Raw genomic sequence first — 27,953 nt, 5'->3', positions numbered from 1 at the left:
AATGTGATTGGATGTTAATTACTTGACTAGTCTACCTGTATTTGACAGGTAGACTAACGTTAGATGGTTTAATTAAATTTTMGGCAGTGAAAGGAGGTTACTCAGGCGACAAAAAAACCCAAATGTATAGCCCCATTGGAAAATATAAATGGACTGTTTGAAAATGTGAAGATTTTAATTTATACAAAAATWATATTTTTTTGTGACAAAAAAAACTCACCCAAATGTATAGCCCCGTTGGAAAATATAAATGGACAGCTTGAAAATGTGAAGATTTGTATTTTTACAACAAAAAAAATATATATATTTATTTTTTATGTGAATCAAATTTTTATTTGCCGTACCCCCGACAGCATTGCGCATACCCCCGTTTGGGAATACCTGATGTAGAGGATTGTGATCTGCATTTTTCAGTTCTTGCTCCGACAGGCCTGTGTTCGTGCCGATGTTGTTTTTGAAAATGTACCAGAAAACATAGTGCGAGTGCGGTACAAAGTTTCTGTTGCACGACTGAAGGATGAGATTAAATTCTTGAGGAAATCAAAAACAATGATTACACATCACTCACAGCAGTTAAGAAGATCGCTTACTAGAATAGGCAGACAGAACAATGTAAGTTTGTGAGTATATTCTATTTTTAGTTCACATTTCTGTTGGGATAATGGGAGGCTATTCCTTTCAAATGCAATGGGATGTCATCACATCAGATATGAACAGGCCTCTCACATGAAATAGATTTGACCGATTTCAATTGGATCGTCTGTATAAATCAAGGATACTTGGATCAATTAATGATGCATGACTTATTACCACCCAATGAAAACTTGGACATGGAATAGGTTAGTAGTAGTTGAAGAATATCTACATAAGGACATTATAACATATTAATTAGGCCCATGCACTATTTGGCAACAGTGTGAGATTGGCATACTGGCATGAGGCTTGGCTAACATATCTATGACTCACAGGCCTGCTTCCTTTTTCCCAGAACAGTGCAGTCTTATAGTGGGAGACAGGAAGACAGGAACAGGAAGACTTAATGAGTCAGTCTGTGTGCTAACAGGGTGTACAATGTGTGTTCATGTAGATGTGCAAGTGAGAGAGGCTAGTGATTATACAGTTCTCTGACACCGTGTTTTATAAACATGATAATTTCTCACATATTGCAGTACTGTTACTTACTGACATGCTCCAACATCAAATGATAAGCAGTAGATGAGTGTGTGTGTGTCTGTGTCTGTGTGTGTGTGTGCGTCTATGCGTGTGTGTGTGTGACCACTACAGCTGGTTTATGTGGACTCTGCCAGGAAGGAATGAATGGGAGTGAGATCCAGAAATCCAACATCAACTCAGACTGACTGCCAATAAAGACAATTTTGTGAGGTCCACAGTAGCGAGATTGGAGACAGACAATCTAACATGTGGATGAAATGTAAGCAGTGTATAGTAAAAATTATAGTATTATAATTGTAAGATAGCAATGTATCAAACTTGCAGGCAAGAACACACAGGAATAAAACACACTGGTATGCTGCTTTCAAATAGGGGCGTAATGTCTCAATTCACCTATTTGACTTCCTTTAGTGTTTACCTGTTTTTCATAGCACACATTCTCTTAAGATATCACTATTTGAATCAAGAGTATCAAGCCTCGACACGTCACTCACTCAGTTTGAGGGAGGATTTCATCACAGCATCAGTTTCGGGATTTCTCAATTCAATTCCAAATACAGCTACACCCTTTCAAATTTCTCCCATCATATCAGCCTCTGTGCTTCTGCCTCTGCATTGCTTACACTGGGTATCTTTTAAGCATTTTGTTGACGACTGCTGATGTAAAATGGGCTTCATTTACATTTGATTGATTGATATCACACTGACTATATGTCTAAGGAATGGAACAAGAACATGTTCCAGGAAGAAATCCCTCTGTGAAAATAAAGAGGGAGGTATCACTCACATGATTCAGTTATTTGTTGATGGATTTATTCTCTCAACGCCTACACTCTGGATTGATTCTCATCATAGATTAGCAGGTACACAAGGCCTTGCTTGACATGCCCATTGGTTCATCCGTGAGCATGTTACACTCATCTCTAGTTCAGAACAGACCAGATAACAGGTTTAAGGTGTTCAGCAGGTCCTCTACAAAGTCTGTTTCTCATTCCAGGTTGTTAAAAAGGACTTGGCGATCTTATCAAGGAAGAGTCTCTGCATGTATGGAGGTGTGATCTGAATGATACTCAATGAGTGAGTGTGTGTGTGGTGATATCAATTAATCATTAATGCAGAAGAATAAGGTTCCATAAGACAGCATGCAAATTTTTTGTAACAAAAAAAATAAAAATACGTGTTGCACAAAACATTTCCTTGACACACAAAACTCAAAATATATACTTCACCAACATTTGTACATACTATAGATACACCTGCACAACCTATTTACACATAGCTATTACGTACAGGGAAGTTATCCTTTTGAATAGCAATGCAGGTTGATAACAATAGAGTCACAACAATCTAGCTCACATTAGCAGCACATAGCCCTTGATAGTCATTCTGCGTCCCAAATGGCACTCTGTTCCCTACATAGTGCACTACTTTTGACCAGAGCCCTATGGGCCCTGGACAAAAGTAACACACTATACGTGTAATGAATAGGGAGCCATTTGGGACACAACTACCTGTATGTCAATGCCCTAAAGTCCCTGCCTAGAGGTCTGGCCTTTTATGGCACAGGTAGTGCACTCATTTCACAGAGGGTCACAGCTTCAAGTACCTCTTTGTCCCCTAAATCATTACATGATCAACAGGATTGATCAGTCAGATAAAGACTGTGGTGCTGCCTGCCCATCTCTTCGAGCACTGCCCACCAATGTTCTATTTGGTCGGGGAGTGAGGTTTAGGAGTCCAGCCCCTCCTCGTTTCCTGCACTGGCTTTCTGATAACCTCTGACATTTGACCTAAGACCCCAAGCCTTGGGTTGCAAGGGGTACGTGAGAACAGTTCTTAGTATCTGCCTACACACGCAGGCACACACACACGCACGCACGCACGCAATCCAGAACAATACAGAAGTCAGTGAGTCGATAAGTCCTGACAGTTCCAGGACAAACAAAGGAAAAGGCGTCTCCATAGTCCATAGTCCACATACTCCCAGTCTGTATCCAACTCGTTAAGGTCGTCCATCGACTGTAGAGCTCCAACTCCTGACACTCTTCAGCAGTACAGTTAGGGTCCACCTTAAGATAGCTTACTTTGAGGGCCGGTCAATGACACTGAAGTCACTTGGCTCCCAGGTCATACCGGGTCAGGTTGTAGTTGTATCTGTCTGTACAGTAGTAATCACTACTGCGTCAGTGTGTAGTCTCTCAGTGTTCAGGCTGCATCATGGGAAGAGTATAGTCTTTCTCTAGGCTGATCTTACATTCCACCTCCTCCTCAACCGGGACATAGAGATTGCCTATGGAGCTCTGGAACACAGAGAGAAAAAGTTGGAGTGGCTTAGTGTGTGTTTAGGTCTGAGAATGTGTGTGTGGGGTGTGGGTGTGTCTGAGAATGTGTGGGTGTGGGTAAGGATGATGACTACGGCCAACATCTATTCCATGTTGGTTCAACGTAATTTCATTGACAGGACATGGAAACAACGTTGATTCAACCAGTATGTGCCTGGTGAGAAGTACTGTAAAAGGAAGTTTAGTATCTACTGCATACACTGATGTTAACATTTCCAGTAAGTGAAGTTCAGCAACAGCTCCTTGCTGTTAGACCACTACTAATAATGAAAGAGACCAGAGGATGTTGCTGTTCTAACCTTCAGTTCCTTATTGCCGTTCAGCATGTCCTTGAAAATCAGTGAGGGATGTGGAATTGCGGGGAAAAGCTTCTCTCTGTGCCTGGAAAAGAACCACAAAAGAATTAGCCCAACATTTAAACCCTAATCACCAAAATGGCAATTCATTAAGTGGAAACACATTTGCTAGATATCTTCTGTCTATTAAGACATTCAATCAATCTAAACCCCAACACACACACACACACACACACACACACACACCACACACACACCACACACACACACACACACAACACACACACACACACACACACACACCACACACACACACACACACACACCACACACACACACACACACACACACACACACAGACACACACACACACACACACACACACACACACACACACACACACACACACACACACACACACACACAACACACACACACACACACAGACAGAACGCAGACACACGGATGTAGTGTATGTTTACTTACTTCATAAAACAACTAATTAAAAGGATGAGGAATAAGAAGACTACAGCTGGAATGACGACATCAAACACAGTCGTCGACCAATCATCCACACCTGAAAAGAATACAAGCAAAAATATCAGTGACCCGGTCTAATTCTAATCTTGACAAGTCTGTTACATTTAGCCAACATTCAATACACAAGTCTGTTTAAACGACATATACTATTATACAGACTATAGACTACGGGTATATTATCTAAGTTTTATTCTATTTGTCTTCTATTTTATTTGAAGGGGAAAGTTTCAACTATTTCAATTGGTAACACAATTACAGGACATCACTGTCTGTGTTCTGAAAGAGGGAGAGAATGTAGAGAAAGAAAGAGGAGAAAGTACCATAGATTTCCTCTTCGCTCCAGTCGCTGCCTCCCTCCCCACACAATTTCGTATAGACTGCTTTAAGCTTGACTCTGTACTGGCATGTCTGGTCATATGAAACCGTCACACTATTCAATTGTATTTCCTTACTCTGGAAGAAACATACACAGAACCATGAGTGGAACTCAAATAGTGGTACACTCTTAGAAAAAAAAGTGTTATCTAGAACCTAAAAGGGTTCTTCGGCTGTCCCCATAGGAGAGACCTTTGAAGAACCCTTTTTGGTAACCGGGTAGAACTCTTTTGGGTTCCATGTAAAACCCTTTCCACAGAGGGTTCTAAATGGATACCAAAAGGAGTTCTACCTGGAACCAAAAAGGGTTCTCCTATGGGGACAGCCATAGAACCCTTTTGGAACCTTTTTTTTCTAAGAGTGTACTATTTGACTGACACACACAGACACACAAACAAACAGCAGATGTCCAATGCCCACTCATCCTAACACATTCAGTAGGTCTGTAAAAACAATGTAAACATTGTCCAGTGACTAAAGCTGTATTTCTATTGGTGTAATTCACATAAGTGGCCTGTCTCGTGTTAACAATAGCAGAACGCCCAACCCTTCATCTGACACATTCTGTCTTAGGTCTCATTATCTGTTTATAAATCATCAAAATGTATTTATATCAGTGAGACTAACCTGTATAACAACAGCGCAACCGAGTGACGTAGGTGCAACCCATAATTAACTAGTTTAAATGAAATATGAAACAATAGAAAACACTCTTCTGGGAAGCATAAAAACGGACAAAAAAATGCACTTGCCAGGTTGTCAATGTAAATATGAATTTGTTATGAACTAGTTTTCCTGGATAAATAAAGGGAGACATAAATGTAAATGAAAATATACGCACATCCACGAGCAGTTGACACTTGCTGTAGTTAAAGATGTAATTCCAGCAGCGGCCAGCGCCTATGTCGGGATAGTCCCAGCTCAGGATGAGATTCCTACCTTCCTCTGTGATCTTCACCTTAGGGGCCGGGGCCTTGACTGAAGAGAATCAGACATACAGTATAACATTAGATAAATGAGAGTATTGGTAATATCAACAATATTGCATACTTGAGAGTTTAGTAGTATCATGGAATGAGTCATTGGTTGTTCAATTGGAATTTACCTCCATAGGCTGGTGAGATGGTAAAACTGCAAGAATTTGAATTGTTGCAAAAAATAAATATTTATATATTTTTTTGCAACTAATACAAATTCTTGCAGTTAATGATAATGGGACTGGGGTAGGGGAGAGAGAAAAACATGGGCCCCATTCTGCATGGAGAGCTCTCAGCTTTTGTAAGCGGTACGCTCATGATAGGCTCCGATCTATTCAGTTGTGGGGGTTTGGAGTCAGACGCGCTCTGCTGTACGATAAACAGTTTACTCTGAGTTAAGTCAGGTCTCTCTCTCTCTCGGTCCATCTCCCCTCTCCCATAGAGTGTGTTTCCAGTTTGGGGAAGTTCATTTTCACCATTAAAATTCTCCCTTATAATAAAGCATTCCATGCATCTTGTCACGAACATTACCGAAGGTGGCTACCCTTCATGTTCGGGTGGCGCTCGGCGGTCGTCGTCGCCGGTCTACTAGCTGCCACCGATCCCTTTTTCCCTTTTCGTTTGGTTTTGTCTAATTGTTTTCACCTGTTCATTGTTTGGTTGTTAGGGTGGTGTTATTTAAGTTRGTTTAGCCCGCTTCTGTTTGTGCGGGCTTGTCTTCTGTTTTTGTATGAGGTGTTCGMGTTTWGATGMTTTTTTTRCGCTGTCCGGATTATTCCCAGAGTGTACTGTAGTGGAGTGTATTTTACGCCTATGTTTTGGCGTTACCAGTTGTACTTCTGGTTGGACATTAAAGTGTGTTTTTTCCCCGTATCCTTTGCTCTCTGCGCCTGACTCCTCACCCATTTTCCTCATCGAGCGTAACACATCTATCATCGCATTTGCAGACTTATGCAAGATTGCCTACTATTCCTAAGGTGATAAGTTGATTGGATAGTCACAATTTAGGCTAATAATATAATTGAATCACTGTTCACAAAAAAGGACTGCAGTGGCCTAGGCTACAGGATATGTTTAATGCAATTCTACTATATTTTATGTTTTTAATATGACAACAATGACAGGGTAGTATAGGCTACTGCTGACTCTGACAAACAGATCAATAAAAAACACCTTGTCTGCAACCATCTAATCTGGCCTATGAACAGGGGAGACACAAATTGTACATTATGAAGTCCATCTAACCTGAAGGAGGGAATTATTGTCCAAAAATAAAGTTTCAAGTGGCACTGACCCAATGAAAGGGTGAAGCACACTCAATGGGGATATGACTGATGCTCTCAGCTGGTGCCAATACGTTTGTTTACTGTTCGCTCAAATTGCTAATTTTGCTAATTAAAAGACAGATTAGAGTATTTTCATTGTCTTCTCTTTACAGCAACAGGCATTTACTTTCCAAACTATGTTTTCCCACGATGAAATTGGGGGTAGAGGAAGGAAATACATGGGATATTAAAATATACACTGAGCTTATAAAACGTAAGGAACACCTGCTCTTTCAATGACAGACTGACCAGGTGAATCCAGGTGAAAGTTATGATCTCTTATTGATGTCACTTGTTAAATCCACTTCAATCAGTGTAGATGAAGGGGAGGAGACAGGTTAAAGGTTAAAGAAGGATTTTTAAGCCTTGATACATGGATTGTGTATGTGTTCCATTCAGAGGGTAAATGGGTGAGACAAAATATTAAAGTGCCTTTGAACGGGGTATGATAGTAGGTACCAGGTGCACCGGTTTGTGTCAAGAACTGCAACGCTGCTGGGTTTTTCACACTGAACAGTTTCCTGTGTGTATCAAGAATGGTCCACCACCCAAAAGACATCCAGCCATCTTGACACAACTGTGGGAAACATTGGAGTCCACATGTGCCAGCATCCCTGTGGAACGCTTTTGACACCTTGTAGATTCTATGCCCAACGAATTGATGCTGTTCTGATTGCAAAGGGGGGGGGGGGGTGAATGAAAACAATATTAAATTAGAAACATGGCATTCTCTCACCCTCGGCTCCCAGGCCTGCTCCTGCTAATGTCAAACATGTAGGCTTACTAGCCCACTAAGCAACACAGTGCTGGGCACGGCCCAGCAAGTGGCACTTGAGCGCTTTTCTCCGCAATGTCTCGAAATAGCTGTCCATGGACCTGAAACCGTTTTAATACGCACAATCTTGTGTTTACTAATTTAATTACAACACCCCTCTTGTTTTCTCTCTCTCCCCCTCACACACCCGTTGTTATGCAGTAACCTACAAAGAAATGTGCGTTCTATTCACAATGGTTAATTATGTTTAGCAAACAGTCATGAGTTAAATTAACTTAGGCTGTACTAGCGACTACTGTTAACGAATCTTGTCCCGAATCTTGTCTACTCATCACATTAGGAATTGTATTTTGTTGTTAACCTGCAAATGCTTTGCTATAAAGGTGATTTTTTTCAACTAACCCTCCCCCTCGCGGCTATGTTTACCTCCTGAGTTAAATTTGTTTGAATGGTTTTCAGATTATACCACGAGGATATCGTAAACATTTGTTTTTAACTGTTAAAAAATGTGGTATGGACTTATTCTTACCATGATTTCTAGGAGGCACCAGGAAGTTATTCTGTACAGATAAGCCATTGAGAGTCCCATTGACCTTGAAGTAGACGTCATATTGAAGGAAGGATCCTCTCAGGTGACATCCTGTCCTCTGACCATCTCTGTACTGGTACTCACTGCATGCTGCTATGTGGGAGGGACCAAGGTACCTGAAACATAAGGGATGACAATCTGTCACTGCTCAGCCGACACAGCTCAAGCGACACAGCTCAATTGCCACAAATATTCATTTTTTTTTAAACAGCTGTAACTGGCGTTTCCTGCAATCTAGAGCAAAAAATTGCCTTATATGATAACAAATAAAGTAAAAAATATAATATATATATTATTATTATTTATTTCTGACATAGTGGCACAGCCAGTACACAAGGTGCCATATCGCCTCTCTTCCATTCTTTGGGGAGAGCCCTGATTCATTTTAAAATAGTTCTCACCCATAGTAGAGCTGGAGGTCTGAGGCCTGATTGACTGGAAGCCAGCTGCAGTTCATGGCCTTAGAGGAGTAGAGGGAACACTGGAAGTTCTTCACCAACTCTGTTATATAAGAGAGAGAGAGAGAGAGAGAGCGAGAGAGAGAGAGAGAGAGAGAGAGAGAGAGAGAGAGAGAGAGAGAGAGAGAGAGAGAGAGAGAGAGAGAGAGAGAGAGGAGAGGAGGAGAGAGAGAGAGAGAGAGAGAGAGAGAAGAGAGAGAGAGAAGAAGAGAGAGAAAGAGAGAGAGAGAGAGAAGAGAGAGAGAGAGGAGAGAGAGAGAGAGAGAGAGGAGAGAGAGGGAGAGAGAGAGAGAGAGAGAGAGAGAGAGAGAGGAGAGAGGAGAGAGAGAGAGAGAGAGAGAGAGAGAGAGAGAGAGGAGAGAGAGAGAGAGAGAGAGAGAGGAGAGAGAGAGAGAGAGGAGAGAGAGAGAGAGAGAGAGAGAGAGAGAGAGAAGAGGAGAGAGAGAGGAGAGAGAGAGAGAGAGACGCAAAGAAGCGAACAACACATGTGTCGCAATGATCGTCCGAGGACTCAGCAACAGACTTATCAGTAATCTGACAAAAGACTGATGCAGATCTAAATATTGTTCTGATAAAAAAGCAGGTTGGTATTTATTGAGATGACGCATGTACTAGAGGCAGCTCTGCAGGGTGGTCACTAGCTGGCACAGCCCCAAAGTCATAAAATCTGATTTTAACCATAACCACACTGCTAACCCTAATGCCTAACCCTAACCTTAATTTAAGACCAAAAAGCACATTTTTGTTTTCAGCTGGCCCACCTAGCGGAAACCGCTCAGTTTTGCCTCCAGGGCAAGACTCATGACAATAAAAGCCAATCTGCAATAAAACATGTTAACATTAAGAAACTTTTCTATTCTCTATGGTAACACTTCACTGGGAATTGTGTTCAGCTTTAAGGTCATTGTTTTATTTGCTGTATGCTTAAAACCCTTTGTTCAATACTTTGGATAGGCATATATAAAGTACAAATAAAAACAAGGGCATTTCAAACATGAAAAACAATATTAATTTCAGCACAATGTTTGTATTACAGTAGACACATTGGATAAAGTTCAGGAGTTCACAAGTCCCAATTCATATAGGGGCAAATTTTAACTTCCACTTTGGTTAAGATTTTCACTTAGGGTGCGTTTGTGAAATCACTCTTGGCTATCTACATCGATTTCAGAGCACTCTCGTCTGAGTATTACAGAGCACACAACACCTGTTGAATATGATCGGTGTCAGTAAATGTCGGCAAAATAACATAATTAAATTGTTGCCAGTAGCACAGTTACAGTCACCAACGCTCTGGATAACATGAAAACAGAATAACCACATCTTCTAGGTCAAGTAAAATGGTCGGAGTGGGGCGTTCTCTCATTTGTGTCTGGAAGTAGCTAGCAAGCTAGTCAGAACACTTGGATCAACCCTACTCCTCGGCCAGAGCGTCCAGTGTGCGCTCTGAACGCTCCGAGAGCGAAATGCTCTGAATTTACAAAGGGACAATCTGACAACGCTCTGAATTTACAAACGCCCAGAGTCAACGCACCCTTAGTCATGCATTGATATCAATGGGAGACTAAGTGAAAATTCGAAGTTAGGGTTGGAAGTTAGGATTCACCTCACAGTAATTGTTACCTACCTGTGGGTTTAGGTTTAGAGATGCTGACAGGTTTGCTTATGGTTCTGCCTGTACAGTTTTTGGGGTTTGTTTTCACTGTGTAATTCACTGCATCATTCGTAGTGACATTATACTCTTTATACAAGTTGAAAGTTGACGTTAACACGGGCTTCTCCTGTGAAAAAATGTTGAATCACTGTCATTTCACATTCTACAGTATTAGTGTTAGGTATATGATGTGTATTATTATTGAATAATATAACTTTGTAACAGATGATTTTATAATAGTTTATGATCTCTTGATATGCATGAATAGGCTACGTCTTGCAATTCATTCTGTGCATAAAAAACTGTTTGTATTATAAATCAATTCCAAATGTACTTTTGTTTAATTTTCCTTTTCATGGGCCTGAGTGCATTCGACTCACCTCTCCGATCGTTTTAGTGATCATGTAGTTCACCTCGCATGATGCATCTAAATTCTTTGGTGCGTTCCACGACAGCTTTATACGGAATTCAGACTCCCACGTCAATGACAGGTTGAGCGGCTCAGGGAGAGCTGAAGAGGTGACAAGAGACGAGCAGTGTAAACTACTTTGTATGGTAATGTGATGACCAACTGCTATATATGCTATATATATATATCATCTTTGCTATGTCTGATCCACAAATCTGTTTGGTGTAGGTCCTAGTTACAATTTCTGAACAATATGACTCACCGGGGCAAAGTAACAAGGCCACACAACAAGACTACATCAATAATAATCATAGTAAGTCAATGTCAAATGAATACACGTTTTAATGTAGGCAAAAGTTACAAGGGAATCCAACATGTATTTTAAACAGATACTTTTCTCATTATCTAAACTTCTCATTCTGACGTCGGTTTCGGGAAATGGACAGGAAATCCTAGTTTTCCTAAAGTCATGCCAACTGAAAATGACGAAACAACTGGTGTCATATGACCATTAAAGGTAATGTAAAGTAAATACAATAGCACTACCTTTCCCAGCTGCAACCTCTAGTGCGACCAAATTAATACAGTATCGTAGAACCAAGAGAAATTCCAAATGTTTCAAAATCATGTTGTCCGGTGCGTAATTTCTGGCGGACTGCGCCTCCTCAAAATCGCCCGGAATTCCAAAGGTAAAACACGAATTGTCGAGCAGTTGTCTCCCAAACAGAGCGAACAAATAGAAGTGCCTCACGTTCAGATCAATATAAACAAAAGCAAACACCGGATTTTCACCCGCGAGTGAGTATTCAATACATTCATACGGTCTATGATTCCATTTCGTGTGACAGCGAGGGATTGTCGCGCATCGGACTGGCAAATAGGGCGGAGTTTGTATGGAGCAATAGCTCAAAGTTACGACAGTACAGAATAGGATATCCTTATCATTTTGACAGTGTCAGTCATTCGTTTTCTTCATTGGATAACACCCCCTATAATACACCTCCTCCTGCTTATGAGTATTGCGTCGGCTTGAACATCATAATAATAAAGTGAATAATAACTAAATGAATAAAGTTAATACAACTAACTTTTTAGCAAATTTTTTTTTATTGAAAAATGGCTTAACAAAGATATGTTGAACAAGCATCTGTACTTAGATACCGTGTAATTACAATGGCAAATCAAAATCAGACACAATCAGAGAAATAAGACTATTCTCAAACCAATGCAACCATTGGTCCAGAAACAGCACAAACATAAATATGTAGCTACACGCACGCACGCACCTTTCTTCTTTTACAGCAAAACATATTATATACATCTGCATATTATTATCATCTATCTGCTCATTTCAGTGTAGCACTTGTGAAATACTGTACAATCAGCATGTGTTGGAGTTGTATTATTACTTGAAATAGGACAGGAGACTTTTCTGAGGAGATATGTAGGGACTAGTAGATCAATAGGTCCAGCCAGCTGATAGATCCCTCAAATTCAAATCTGAACCTCAAAGTCAGTTCCACTGCTTTTTTCCCATTGTTCCCCTCTAATCAGGGATTGATTTAGACCTGGGATACCAGGTGGGTGCAATGAATGATCAGGTAGAACAGAAAACCAGTAGTACTCTGGACCTTGTAAGGTAAGATTTGAATACCCCTGTGATAGAGACATCAATCAAAATCAACAGCCTGGTCCCACAATAATTGGTCTTTTGACCAATCAGATAAGAATTACACTGCCTGTGTAAACGCAGCCTATGAGTTGGCAAGACAGCACCAACAGATCTGGGACCAGGCTAATCAATCATCATTGACTTAATGTCAAAGAACACACCCCATGTCAGAACATAAAGTTCATAAAGTTCAACAACTGAAGAAACTGTCTGAGCATTGGGTTATTACAGAGTGACGGACAATTTGACATCATAGAGTATACTGCATTAAACCTTACTGTACATCTTTCTTATAGACTAATACAGACAACTGATGGGTTACTGTTTGTTTGTTCCTTAAACATCAGCAATATAAGCCACCTTAGACCATTGCAGAATAGACTCCCAGCACTTAAGTGTAATGCATTTGCTCTCTGAAGCAACCATTTAATGAAGTGTGCAAGGCAAATAACAGCTTTGCATTGATTATGGACAAAAGGCAGCCTTTACCTGGGTCGTGTTCAGCAGGGCACACCGTAGCCAAATGGTTTGCAACGTAACACAATAATCTGTGTTTTTATTGGACAAATTCAGGTAGTAGTACCGCCCTGTTTCAAAACGTTCCATCCCTACTGAACACACCCAGATGATGCACATACCATACGTGACTTATCTCTTTAGAAGGTAGGTAGGCTAATATCTGCAGTGTAAAGTGTTAACACCATAGAAACCGTTTCTATTTGAATGGTCAACACTGCCTTTGATTGGAGAGGTTAAGTCAATCTGCATAGAGCTTTGAGTTGCAACAGTCCAGAATTTAAACAAATAAAACATTACAAAATAACATCTCCCCCTCGCCTTTAAAGAATACAAGTCATTCAAGAATCTTGTAGTTCAAGAGAAAAAAGTGCAATGTCACCTAATACATGACTCAACAGCAAGACCTGACATTTGATAAATCTCGTAATATCGGTAGTACATAATACATTCTCCAAATACTGCTAGCACACAGATGGGCCAAGATATCAGAATACCTCGGCTGTCGTATCAGACATCTTGGTGTGCTCAGTTACGTAACACTATTCAGGAAGTTTGAGAAGGCAAATGGGAATAGCAAGGCCAATATGCCAAGTCATACTGAACAGTGCTAATCCCAAAGTACATTATAAACAGGTTTCCAGTTTGTGGTGTGGAGCGAGGGAGTCGACAAGTCCACTTTGCATCCAACTAGCAGAGGGTGTGTGTGTGTGTGTGTGTGGGGGGGGGGGGGTTAGCTCTACTCTGTGTTACGGTCACTTTAGCCCAGGTCTGTAGACGTCCCACTGATGGCACGGAATACGTGTAAGGAGTTCTGGAGCAGTGAACGCATCATATCCTCCTGGAAGATCTAGGGTGACAGAGTCAGATAAAACATCATACATCATTACCATCATTGATCAACCAGTCATGTGATAGCAATACATGTGTCGCAGGGATACACGCATATAATGGAGTTTTTGAAAAGGAATGACAAATCCACACGTTATTGCTGTCAAAATGGAGCCCAGGGCGTCTTGCCAGAACAGCATGGGGACACAGACCTGCGTTCAAATACATTGAGCGTTTGTAAAGCCACCTGGAGTGATTGGAGGTTTGATGCGGACACACCCAGACAGACACACCGTTGCCACATACACTGAGTGTACAAAACATTAAGAACACCTTCCTAATATTGAGTTGCACCCCCCTTTTCCCTACATGGTGTCGAAAGCATTCCACAGGGATGCTGGTACATGTTGAATTCAATGCTTCCCACAGTTCTGTCAAGTTGGCGGGATGTTCTTTGGGTGGTGGACCATTCTTGATACACACAGGAAACTGTTGAGCGTCAAAAACCAATCCATGTCTAAACTGTCTCGAGGCTTAAAAATCCTTCTGTATCCGGTCTCCTCCCCATCATCTACACTGATTGAAGTGGATTTAACAAGAGACATCAATAAGGGATCATAGCATTCACCTGGATTCACCTGGTCAGTCTATGTCATGGAAAGAGCAGGTGTTCCTAATGTTTTGTACACCCAGTGAATATCAACCCACAAACAGCTTTACTCACTGACTGAGTAAAGGGAGGTTAAGGAGGTGATGACCAGTGTATGTTCCAAGTAGAAATAAAAATGCAACATAACTCCACAGAGGGTGTCACATTACCTGGCATTTCTTAAATCTAAGGTGCAGTAAGGGGCAGCATAGAAAGAAGAAAGGGACAAGTTAGTGCTATGGACAGAAAAGTCAAGAAAACATTAAGACACAAAAACACTTTTAATTTGCTACCAAAATACAGTCAGGAGAAAGAGATGTGAGAGAAAAATAGATTCAGGTCATGAGATATGACCTTGGTCAAAGAGGACCATTATTGCGGCAGGTAGTCTAGCGGTTAAGAGCGTTGGGCCTGTAACCGACAGGTTGCTGGTTCCCTGAGCAGTCTAGGTTACAAAAATCTGTCGATGTTCCCTTGAGCAAGGCACTTAACCCTAATTTCTCCTGTAAATTGCTCTGGGTAAGAGTGTCTGCTAAATGACAAAGGGTTTTCTGGTATTTGCTTGAGAGAAAGAGAGGGATGAGAGCCTAGGAGTGTGGTCAGGAATATTATGAGAGCCAGAGCCCAAAATAAAGAATTTCTGTTTGTCATCTTATGTGCATCTGTATGTGTTTGTAAGGCTGACAGGGGTTATGATTATGGGGAGTCCCCCATGTCACCTGTTCATGGATGTCTGGCAGCTCCTTCCCCTCCCCCCATGTCACCTGTTCATGGATGTCTGGCAGCTCCTCCCCCTCCCCCCATGTCACCTGTTCATGGATGTCTGGCAGCTCCTGCGTTGTTCGTATAGCGTTGTCTGCGCCTACACATGATCGTTGTGGATGATATAATGACAATCTTATCTTCCAATACTGATATAACACAATCGTTAACGGTAGAAGTCAGCAAAAAATGAAGTTGGCGTGCAGCTCCACTAGATAAGCGCAAGATGCAAGATTTTGCTCTTCAAAGTCACGCACAGTATCTGTGCATGGCGCACGGTTTCGTTTCACGCTCTTAACAACACGGTAGTCATGGGATCAGAGGAGAGGAAGAAGTTTAGCCTCTGCTTCCAAAGCCTTAGATGGTGCGGACAGTAACCCACTATGCTGTTTACTTTGTGCATCTACTTATAATCGCTGACTTGTATGCTACCTTTAATTGACTATAAATAGAAGGCTCTGTGTCGATATAGCATGTGTTGATTCATCTCTGTTCATGGTTTGATAGTTCTTTCATATTATAACAGCTGTTGATTTTGGCTTGGCCTGACTGTATCTCCTGATCTGGTCCAGATCCTGTTTGTGCTATCTTGCCCAACTCCTATGGTCATTCTAATGATTGTGTATGAGCTCATGTTTATTATTCTCTTTTCATATAGAAACCGCCGTATTTAGCCTATTTTTGTTTACCTTGCCTTCAAGAAATTAATTCTATGCCTTGACATTTTGCATTTTGTTGTGTTACAGCTAAAATTTAAAAATAATTTAAATTGAGATTTTGTAATCACTTGGCCCTATCACACAATACCCTTAATGGTCAGAGTGATTATTTTTGGAAAATGGTTTACAAATTAAATAAGAAATTAAAAGGTGAAATGTTTCAGTCAGTAAGTATTCACCCTTTGTGTATGGCAATGCGATAACATGAACTTCGAGCTAACGAAATGTGCTTAACAAGTCACAAGTTGCATGGAGCTCACTCCTGTGCAATAATAGTGTTTAACATGATTTTTAGTAGCATCTTCATATTTTCCAAGCAGGTGGTGGCCTGCATCATGTTATTGGGTATGCCTTGCCATGACAACAAGTAGTTAGGGAAGTTTTTATAATGATAAAAATAAACTAAATATGAGCTAAGGCCACAGGCAAAATCCTAGAGGAAAACCTGGTTCAGTCTGTCTTTCCAACAAGCAACTGGAGACAAAATTCACCTTTCAGCAGGACACGATAACCTAAAACTCAAGGCCTAATATACCTGGAGTTGGCTTACCTAAAAGAAGTGCATTGTAATGTTCCTGAGTGCCTAGTTACAGTTTTGACTTAAATGTCGGCTATGGAAAATCAATGGAAGGTTTGAACATGTTCTCTAGCAATGATCAACTTGCAGACGCTTGAAGAATTTTTTAAAAGAATAATGTGAAATATTATACAATCCAGGTTGTGAAAGCTGCTTAGAGACGTACCCAGAAAATACTCACAGCTTTGTAATTGCTGCCATTAGTGATTCTAACATGTATTGACCCAAGGGTGTGAATACTTATGTAAAATGAGCTATTTCTGTATTTTATTTTTCAAATAAATTTGCTAAAATTTCTAAAAACAATGTTTTCACCTTTGTCATATTGTGGTATTGTGTTTAGATTGGTAAAGAATTTATGTAATCCTATTTTGGAATTCAGGCTGTAACACAACAAAATGTAGAATAAGTCTTTCTGAAGCAATGTACACCAATATAAGCAGGCTCTAGCTTGTAACTCGCTGAGCTATTGAATGTTGGCTTGGCCCTGGCTGTTTTCACTGACTGTGTTTTTCCTGGTCTGGCCCTAACAGGAGGTCTTAGTGGAGGTCTAGACTGTGTGTAGAGCGCTGTGGAAGGCAGAGAGAATACGGAGCTGATTACACCACATCGCCAAGCTATTATCCCCTGTCTACGAGAGACGCCACGAGTTCCAGGTACGATAGCCAAAAACACACCACACATACACACATAAACAAAGACTTGAAATATGTAAATGTAATCATCAAGAAAAATGTTAGCTCAGTGTTTTGTAAACTGGAAGCAGCTGTGAGAGGAGTCTATCTGGCTGAATTAGTTTGTAGCAGTAGAAGTTTTTAAAAATACCAAAACCATTTCTCGTGATACAATGCCAGTTGTCCGTGGGAAGAGGGCTACTTTGTAACTCCCACAATTAAGGATTCTATTGTCAGATTGAAGACAATTACATTAAAGGGCACAGACAATATGGACGACTTTCCTGTTCTGTTCTCTGTGAAGCTTTCCACTACTCTGTCCCTTGTTTTAAATACAGCATAAATAAGCTCAGACATCAGTTTTATGGAATAAAAGTCCTCAAACTAAAATACTGTCCATGAGAAGTTTTACCCCTAATCATGTTCCCTCGCCATCTTCTCATGCTAGGACTGTCTTCTCTTTGGTCTGGCTTGTTTTTTAAAGTAGGCACTACTTTTGACCAAAGCCTCTATAGGCCCTGGTCAAAAGTAGTGCACTAAATAGGAATAGGGTGCCATTTGAGAATGCTGACTGTGTTGTGTCTGTTGCCAGTGGGCACATTCCTTGGCCGATTTCTGTTCTCTCTCTCGCCTGAGGAGTGAGACACAGATTTTTGTTTTAATAGGGTGGTACATAAGCCTCCTGCTGATTTACTGTAAATGTCATGCACTGTCGTAGTTCCCCGAAAATATCACACACACACACACTCATACGCACTCATACACACACAGGGTTGCAAAGGGAGGGTACATTACTGGAAACCAATGTTTCCTCTAATAGCTGCGCGATTTGCGCAGAACAGCGCAGCTCCCCGGGATAGCTGCACAGAGTGCAGAAGAAATATCAGCCCAGGGAGAGAGGCGTTTTTCCCTGTAGTTAACACTATAATATTTCCCTTTACTGTGGCAATTGGATCTAATTAATGTGATATTAAGCCACTTTCAATGCAACATAACAACAAACAAAACTTTTTGTTGTGGGCAAGAACGCATCGGACTAGGATTCTATTGGCATGACTAAGCCCGTATTCTACACAGACCGGTGTGGCATAACCAATCAGAGCTGCAGTAGGCCTATATGCAAATAGATGAATTGCCATATATGGATCTGTGCCATTTACTTTGAACTGGACAGTGTTTACAGCAGTGGTCATGAGTAGTGCGCTTGTTTTGAGATCAAAGCAAGAGCTGCATGTAGCCACGTGTGCACATTTTGTTCATGTCCTTTGCTAGTTAGTGAGTATTAGCTCTGTTATAGATCATTTGTAGTCAGTAGTAGGCGGGAATGATTGCTTCCTACGAGCGTAAAACGTGGGTACAGCCTCAGTGTTCACAGTAAACGCGACATTCAAGTTTGCACTCAGCAGACCTGACATTTGCTCAGTGCTGTAATGGAATTAGATGGAATATTGCTGTAATTTCAAAAGTTTACCAGTAAATTTACACAAATTTTGGTATCTTTCAAGGATTTTATGTAATCTATTTTAAGAACATTTAATTGACCGTTTGGGGTACTTCAGGTAGCCTAGTGGTTAGTGTTAGGGCACTCTGTTCACAATGTTGATATCAGCAAACCACTTGCCCACAACGACGCCATAACAGGGCGGGGTCTGTGGTTGTGAGGCCGCGTTGGACGTACTGCAAAATTCTCTAAAACAACGTTGGAGAAATGAACATTAAATTATCTGGCAACAGCTCTGGTGGACATTCCTGCAGTCAGCATGCCAATGGCACACTCCAATCAAAATGAGAAAATGCTCACTAAACAGGGATGTAATCAAATTTGAGCACGAACATTTGAGAGAAATAAGATTTTGTGCATAGGAAAATTTCAGGGATCTTTTATTTCAGCTCATGAAATATGGGACCAAAACTGTATATGTTGTGTTTAAATATTATATTCAGTGTATATGAAATAATACAAAATTGAATGACAAAGCTGTAAAAATATTATCCTAAATATAAACCATCCGACTTAGTGAAATACCTTGGTGTTTAATATCCGTGTTTTATATCAGGAAATATATTTAAATTTTTCTTAAATCCTTATTTATTTATTTACTATGTCCAAATGTATTCGTTGTCAATGTTTCAGCGCCAAACTGGTGGCAGTTGTGAAAACTCAATAGTTGCAGAGTTTAATTTAAAATAATATGCCATTGTTTGATCGAATGAAGCTTTTTTTTTAAATAATTATGCTATTTTCTCTTGAACCATATGGTCTATTACTAGAAACTCATGGACAACATGGACACAGATATAAAAAATAAATAAAAAAATATATATGAATAAATTTTAAAAGTTATTCAGTATAAGTGACCAAAGTTAAGATATAATTTTATGTTAATTACAGGAGATTCCAGTAAACTTAAGTAAAATTACCGGTAACTTTTTACCGTACACGCACACCACATACATACACTCAACAATGACGTGCACACTAATGAGTAAGTACACCCAAACACACATACAAACACACACACACACTAATACCCAGTTCTGTTATGTTCCTTCAGAAACCTGAGGCCGTCTGTATGACACGGTGCACAGAGCCTACAATAGATCCTGGAGGTGATGCATACAGGCCGGAGACTACTGGGAGACTACTTCAGAGTGGCCTCTACGGGCAGGTGGGTCGGCATATTGGACAAAAGATGAAAGACACAAGTTCACCTTGTGTTTTCCTCCATTCTCTTTTTACAGCTGCGAAAACACAACTTATTCTGGTTCAGACAGAGGAGAACACCGGGATGAAAACTGTAGTCGTTGGCTCCTTTCCGATATCCACAACTAGCATCACACTTCTAAGTAAACAATGGATTGGGCATTAACCGGTATGCTAGTATGGACATCGGATTATAAGCAAATCATTGTTTAGTATGCTGGCTCAACCAATGGTTCTTCTCTGTCAGGGATGGAGTGCCCATTACTTGGGGAATCGTCACAGTAAAAAGAGACCATGTGTTTTTGTTGTATATTTTTTAGGTGTTATCTTCCTCTCTCTCTTCTAGTTTTGGGGAAGAAAAGAAACTATTTCTATCATTACGGAAGAAATAACAAACAATAGTGCGCGTCTGTCATGTTGTTGTAAGCATCATTGAGGTACCTGTGGTCATCTTTTAACCATATCTGATATCAGTCCATATCCAGTGCATGTGAACCCTAAAATGTGGTGTTCTCTCTTGGTAACTTCCCTACCTGACAGATGGAGATTAGATGAAGGTGGAATTACACCAATCCCTTAGAGGCTAGTGGCCTCTGAGGAGGATGGTTGTGACAGGGCTTAAACGGCGGAAAAAACACCTAGAAGTCTTAGATTAGGGTTTCACTTCTCTTTTTTCAGATTATAAAGGGATGATGTGTATCTGAGTCTATATGTGATGTTTTGTATTTTGAGTTGTTTTGGCGATTCCTAAAGCCCAATGAGTGTCTCAGTTATACTTTACAGTAGCACAAAAAGGACAACCTTGTTTCAAATAGATGGATGTTAGAAAAATTATGAATTTGTGTTTAATTGTAATGTTTTCTGATGCTGTACAGTACATTAAAAAAAAAAGCCAATAAAGATATTGTTAAAAATGTATATATTATACATTTTGAGAAAAGCACAGCTCGTAAAGCCATATTACAACATATTCCAGGAAAATATCAGTCACAGCATTATACATGTGTATATAATGCATTGCTTGCTGTTTGGGGTTTTAAGGCTGGGTTTCTGTACAGCACTTTGCACATCAGCTGATGTAAGAAGGGCTTTATAAATACATTTAATTTGATTTGTATTTATTGCACATTTGAGAGACTTGTTGAATTATGACTGAATATTTTCCTCCTGAGTAGGCTGCAGCTGTTGTGTTTTCCCCTGCTTAGTAATGCAACATAGCCACATGAACACCCCACGCCTCCAAATGGCTACTTTGTGTTGTTGACAGGGCTACTTCGAGGAGGAGGACGGTAAGGAGTATGTGTACAAGGAGCCCAAACTCACTGGCCTATCAGAGATCTCTCAGCGCCTTCTAGGCGTCTACGGGGACAAGTTTGGAACGGAAAGCGTCGAAGATCATCCAAGACTCCAACAAGGTAGTAACTATGATGGTGTCCAAATGGCACAACATTCCCTATTTAGTACACTACTTTTGACCAGAGTCTATGGGCCCTGGTCAAAAGTAGTCTACTATATAGGGCATAGGCTGCCATTTGGGACACTGCCTACAGGTTCCTAAAAGGGGTAAATAGTGCAAACAAATAGTTTGCTTCCTTTATTGGAGTTGGAACACCCTCCAGTCGGTTCTATCTACAAGCCCAACCATACAATCTCCTATCTCCAACAGGTCAACCCCCAAAGACCTAGACACCAAAGTTCGCCTACATCCAGGTCACCTTCGTCAAGCTTACTTTGACTGAGAAGGCTGTCCCAGAGAAGAAGACGACTTTGAGAAGTGCCACAACATCAACCGCTTTGTGTTCGAAACGCCATCACGCTGACGGGGAAAAAACATGGTGGGGTGGAGGAGCAATGCAAGAGGAGGAGCGTACTCACAAGTTTAGTTAGCTTCAACAACCTCTTTTTACAGCCTTTTAAAACCATTTTAAAGAATGAGTTATGCTTTGAAACTTCATTACAACCGACATAGTTAAAACCAGTTAGCTTTAAAAACGACTTAACCTTTTTACAAACAAAGAAAACGCTTACAAATAGTTAAGTTAGCTTTACAACCTCTTCAAATAAATGTTATTTTCTATGTAAATGGGGCAGCAGGCCTCTAAGGTGGCAGGGTTACGTAACCCGGTGGGAAGCCGCCTAGTAAAACCATTTATTAACACACCTACAAAAACCTTATTTCAACAAGTTTGTTTGCTTACAACATTTTTTACCGACCTCTCTGACCAATAACTCCAATATTTCAACCTTGTTTAGACAAACAGAAATACCACTGTTTGTGGTGTTGCACTGGAGACAAAGAAGTAATAACAAGCTTTTTCAAATTAAAACCTTCATCCACTGTGCACACAGCTTGTTTCATTTCTTATTAGATGAGCTACACTACATCTAAACTATTTGAGAATTACTGCAAGTTCAGAAACCCACTGACTTCATACCACAACTTTTTAAAGCACTAGCTAGAGACAAGAAATGATGGTGACATCGGTTCACTTACCCTTAAAGGAAAACTCCACTCAAAAACTATATTTTTATATTTTTTTCATTAGTCCATAGTTTCCTTTGTCCATTTTGCATCATCATGATGGTGTGGCCGGTGACACTTTGTTTTGCTTCTTGAAAGTTTTTGGGGTTTTTTTACCCTTTTTCTCCCAATTTCATGTATCCAATTGGTAGTTACATTCTTGTCCCCAACGCTGCAACTTCCCGTACAGACTCAGGAGAGGCGAAGGTCAAGAGCCGTGCGTCCTCCGAAACACAACCCAGCCAAGCCCCACTGCTTCTTGACACAATGTCCGCTTAACGGAAGCCAGCCGAACTAATGTGTCGGAGGAAACACAGTGCACCTGGCGACTGTGTCAGCGTGCACCGCGCCCGGCCCCGCACAGGAGTTGCTAGTGTGCGATGGGACAAGAACATCCCTGCCGGCCAAACCCTCCCCTAACCCGGACGACGCTGGACAATTTGTGCCGCCCCATGGGTCTCCCGGTCGCGGCCGGCTGCGACAGCGCCTGGACTCGATATCTTGAAAACTTGACTGCTGTGATGCAAAACATTTTGGGACTGTATCAACAGAGGACTAATGAATAAAATACCAAAGTAGAGTTTTTCAGTGGCTTTTTCCTTTAACAGTAGTAAACATCATTCCTTAGAATTGACAGAGAACGTTTACAGCTAACCACTGGCTAATTCCGCTTATGAGGGTACCAGCATTACAATAATTTGATAACTGAAGCACTATAGGGCCATTTAAATGGCTTATATCCACTGCAAATGTTTTATCACATGATGATATAGACATTTGATTGACCATTGTCATTAGCCATTTCATGATTACCCCACTGTCATAACTGACATTAAACAACAGCTGGCCCGCCTGTCTCAAATATCTGTCAACATTCTACCCACAGACCTGACACACAGGATGTTACAAATAGACCAATATGCAGTAAAAGCATTATCATGTGTGGTTTGTTTTGTTTAGTGATGTTGACTCAATGTTGTTGTGGTAAAATTGTGGTACAAGATGACCTGTTCGTATATTGACCCAGGGCTGCCAGTTAGTAGACTCAAGCTTCCTAAAAGTGTGAGAGTTTCTCAGAAAACCAAGAGAAGGGTGAAAGTTGTGTGAAAATGACTCCAGAAATAAAGAAGCTACCTGGGAACTGTGCTATTTGCTCCCCTCCGAGCTGCCAACAATCCCATACAAGGAGAATAAAGGAAACACTAATGGGAAACGTAACCCAGTGTTATCATAATGAATTAACTTTATCGTGTGTTTATATGAGAACTGACTGTGTGTGGTGAGTCTCTTGGGCAGCGACCAACACGCTGCCTTTGCGAAGAATAAATCTGTTTGTGCTCTTGCCAACGCCATGACGTCGTTTTCAAGCCAAGTTCTTAAGAGAGCAGTAAACAGACTGGCCCCAGGCTAGAGAAATGATCTAAACATTTGTGATAATAGGTTATGTTAGAAAGGGTGCGAATATGCTGAATGATGTGTATTTCTCCTGTCCAGCGGCCAACACGGTTCCGTACGTGAAGAAGCGTGTGGAGGTGTTGGGGGAAAGCAGGTAGAGCTGAAGCTGTGGCGTGGCCATCGACGAGATGCAGGCGCGCACCGCCGAGCTGAACCAAAACTCTGCTCTCCCAGGAGGTGGACATGATCCAGCTGCAGCTCAAACTGCAGGGCTGTGTCTCTGTACAGGTAGAACGAGACCTTACTGTAGCCACATCACTGTTCGTTTATATTTCATTAGGATCCCCATTAGCTGCTGCCAAGGCAGCCGCTACACCTCCTTGGGGTCCAAACAGGAAGCAGCTAGTGCATGCAGGAACACCACATACTAGCATCAAACCTTAACACTACAGCTTAACACCACAGCAAACTGCAGGGCTGTGTCCCTGTACACGTAGGTGTTATTTCTAACCGCTATTAGATCATTGCACATTCATGCAGGTATTCATGTTTTCATGCCAGAACTTGATTTTAGGGTTGGTCCTCTCTTGCGTTACTCCGTTCGTTGTGTGTATGTTTGGTCACCGCTAGTCCAGGCCTGCCCAACCCTGCTCCTGGAGAGCTGCCGTGCTGCAGGTTTTCTCTCCAATCCTAAACCTAGCACACTTGATTCTAATAATTAGCTGGTTGATAAGTTGAATGAGGTTAGTTACAACTGGGGTTGGATTGAAAACCTACAGGAGGGTAGCTCTCCAGGAACGGGTCGGGGTTAAAACCTACAGGAGGGTAGCTCTGCAGGAACAGGGTCGGGGTTAAAACCTACAGAGGGTAGCTCTGGCAAGGAACAGGGTCGGGGTTAAAACCTACAGGAGGGTAGCTCCAGGAACAGGGCCGGGGTTAAACCTACAGGAGGGTAGCTCTGCAGGAACAGGGTCGGGGTTAAAACCTACAGGAGGGTAGCTCCCCCAGGAACAGGGTCGGGGTTTAAACCTACAGGAGGGTAGCTCTGCAGGAACAGGGTTAAGACCTACAGGAGGGTAGCTCCCCAGGAACAGGGTCGGGGTTTAAACCTACAGGAGGGTAGCCAATGATGTATACGTTGTGCTACGTGTTGATCTAGACGCCATTGGCAGCAATAGTGGTCACCCAGCACTACCTGAGAGTGAAGCTGAATACCCAAGATATTCATTACTCTTAAAGATTGTTACTCATTCCTCTTGTCTTGTGTGCACAGGTTAACGCTGGTCCTATGGCGTACGCCAGAGCCTTTCTTGACGACTCCAAAACCAGCAAGTGCAACAATAAGAAAGCCATGGAGCTCAAGGAGATATTCAGGTATGTGTAGACTACCCAACCGACAACGCACTACTTGCCAAGATATCAGCTACTCCGCAAAGCTCACACTCAACAAGTTGTGGAGCAAATCATTTGAATATGTCATCCCCTTAATGGATAACTAGTATTGATATTTTGATAAGAAGTATGACTTGCTGAACCCAACCCTCTGTCCCCAATGTAACTGTTGTGTGTGTGTGGTGTGTGTGTGGTGTGTGTGTGTGTGTGGTGGTGGTGTGTGTGTGTGTGTGTGTGTGTGTGTGTGTGTGTGTTGTGTGTGTGTGTGTGTGTGTGTGTGTGTGTGTTGTGTGTGTGTGTGTGTGTGTGTGTGTGTGTGTGTGTGTATCTGTTTGTCTGTACTGGTCTACACAGGAGGTTTGTGATAGCCTGCAGCATGGCGCTGGACATCAACGAGCGTCTGATCAAGGAGGACAGTTTGAGTACCACGAGGGCCTGAAGGGCAACTTCAAAGACATGGTGAAGGAGCTGTCAGACATCATCCATGAACAGGTGACATGGGGGGAGGGAGGAGCTGTCAGACATCATCCATGAACAGGTGACATGGGGGGAGGGGGAGGAGCTGTCGGACATCTTCCATGAACAGGTGACATGGGGGGAGGGGAGGAGCTGTCAGACTCATCCATGAACAGGTGACATGCGGGGAGGGGGAGGAGCCTGTCGGACATCATCCATGAACAGGTGACATGGGGGAGGGGGAGGAGCTGCCAGACATCATCCATGAACAGGTGACATGGGGGAGGGGGAGGAGCTGCCAGACATCCATGAACAGGTGACATGGGGGGAGGGGGAGGAGCTGCCAAGACATCCATGAACAGGTGACATGGGGGAGGGGGGGAGCTGCCAGACATCCATGAACAGGTGACATGGGGGGAGGGGAAGGAGCTGCCAGACATCCATGAACAGTGACATGGGGGGAGGGGAAGGAGCGCCAGACATCCATGAACAGGTGACATGGGGGGAGGGGAAGGAGCTGCCGACATCCATGAACAGGTGACATGGGGGGAGGGGGAGGAGCTGCCAGACATCCATGAAACAGGTGACATAATGAACAGGACAGGTTATATTATGGGGAGTCCCCCATGTCACCTTTCATGATTGTCTGGGCAGCTCCTTCCTCCCCCATGTCACCTTTCATGGATGTCTGGCAGCTCTCCCCCTCCCCCCATGTCACCTGTTCAATGATGTCTGGCAGCCCTCCCTTCCCTACCCCCATGTCACCTGTTTCATGGATGTCTGGCAGCTCTTCCCTCCCCCATGTCACCCTGTTCATGGAATGTCTCTGGCAGCTCACTTCCCTCCCCCCATTTCACCTGTTCATGGATGTCTGGCAGCTCCTCCCCTCCCCCATGTCACCTGTTCATGGATGTCTGGCAGCTCCCCCCTCCCCTTCACAATGTTCATGGATGTCCTGCAGCTCCTCCCCCCCAGTCACCTGTTCTGGATATGTCTGCAAGCTCCTCCCCCTCCCCCATGTCACCTTTTCATGTGATGATGTCCGACAGCTCACTCCCCCTCTCCCCATGTCACCTGTTTCATGGATGATGTCTGACAGCTTCCTCCCTCCCCCCATGTCACCTTGTTCATGGAAGATGTCCGCAGCTCCTCCCCTCCGCCCCATGTCCACCTGTTCATGGATGATGTCTTGACATCGCTCCTCCCTCCCCAGTCACCTGTTCCATGGATGATGTCTGACAGCCCTTCACCATGTCTTTGAAGTTGCCCTTCAGGCCCTCGTGTACTCAAACTGTCCTCCTTGATCAGACGCTCGTTGATGTCCAGCGCCATGCTGCAGGCTTCCACAAACTCCTGGTGTAGACAGTACAGCAACAGATACACACCACACACACACACACAACACACACACACACACACACACAACACACACACACACACAACACACAACACACAACACACACACACACACACACACACACACACACACACACACACACACACACACACACACACACACACACACCAAACAGTTACATGGGACAGAGGTGGTGTTACAGCAAGTTCATATTCCATCAATATATCAATACTAGTTATCCATTAAGGGGATGACATATTCAATGAATTTGCTCCACAACTTGTTGAGTGTGAGCTTGCGGAGTAGCTATATCTTGGCCAAGGTAGTGCGTTGTCGGTTGGGTAGTCTACACATAACCTGAATATCTCCTTGAGGCTCCAATGGCTTTCTTATTGTTTCACTTGCTGGTTTTGAGTCGTCAAGAAGATGCTGGCGTACGCCATAGGACCAGCGTAACCTGTGGCACACAAGACAAAGGGAAATGAGTAACATCTTTTAAGAGTAATGAATTATCTTGGTATTCAGCTTCACCTCTCAGGTAGTGCTGGGTGACCACTATGCTGCCAATGGCGTCTAGATCAACACGTAGCACAAACGATAACAAATCTTGGACTACCTCCTGTAGGTTTAACCACCGACCCTGTATCCTGGGGGGCTACCCTCCTGTAAGTTCTTAACCCTGTTCCTGCAGAAGCTACCCTCTGTTAGGTTAAACCCCGACCTGTTCCTGGGGAGCTTACCTCCTGTAAGGTTTAACCCCGACCCTGTTCCTGAGAGCTACCCCTCCTGTAGGTTTAAACCCGCCTGTTCCTGGG

At 42.3% G+C, this 27,953-nt stretch overlaps 2 protein-coding genes and 1 pseudogene across 3 annotated transcripts in view; 1 reads left to right on the top strand and 2 right to left on the bottom strand.

Moving 5' to 3' along the window:
• Positions 1-1,964: 1,964 nt before the first annotated feature.
• Positions 1,965-11,805, bottom strand: il13ra1 (interleukin 13 receptor, alpha 1). Of its 2 annotated transcripts, none has more exons than XM_023973114.2 (10): positions 11,460-11,805; positions 10,885-11,015; positions 10,478-10,628; positions 8,794-8,893; positions 8,333-8,508; positions 5,568-5,704; positions 4,672-4,804; positions 4,298-4,388; positions 3,815-3,896; positions 1,965-3,473 (listed from the first exon to the last, which is right to left on the bottom strand). In XM_023973114.2, exons 1-10 carry the CDS (start codon positions 11,539-11,541, stop codon positions 3,372-3,374), a joined length of 1,185 nt encoding a protein of 394 aa, XP_023828882.1. In that variant the 5' UTR covers positions 11,542-11,805; the 3' UTR covers positions 1,965-3,371. The 2 variants fall into 2 exon arrangements, with proteins under 2 accessions (XP_023828882.1, XP_023828874.1); XM_023973106.2 differs by having other exon boundaries at positions 10,478-10,631; positions 11,460-11,803.
• A 192-nt stretch (positions 11,806-11,997) lies between these two features.
• LOC111980688 (dedicator of cytokinesis protein 11-like) overlaps positions 11,998-27,953 on the bottom strand; it is a 126,178-nt gene continuing 110,222 nt past the window's right edge. Inside the window, 4 exon segments of the mRNA XM_070449591.1 lie at positions 11,998-13,951; positions 26,999-27,065; positions 27,067-27,134; positions 27,496-27,595. Coding sequence (XP_070305692.1) covers positions 13,862-13,951; positions 26,999-27,065; positions 27,067-27,134; positions 27,496-27,595 — 325 coding nt within the window. The 3' untranslated portion in view covers positions 11,998-13,861.
• On the top strand, positions 18,638-25,937 carry LOC139023375 (dedicator of cytokinesis protein 9-like; annotated as a pseudogene).

Source organism: Salvelinus sp. IW2-2015, linkage group LG3, assembly GCF_002910315.2.
Source record: "Salvelinus sp. IW2-2015 linkage group LG3, ASM291031v2, whole genome shotgun sequence".
In the NCBI taxonomy this organism is placed as follows: Eukaryota; Metazoa; Chordata; class Actinopteri; order Salmoniformes; family Salmonidae; genus Salvelinus; species Salvelinus sp. IW2-2015.
Note: the sequence above shows the minus strand (reverse complement) of the source record. Positions and strands in the feature narration are given on the sequence as shown.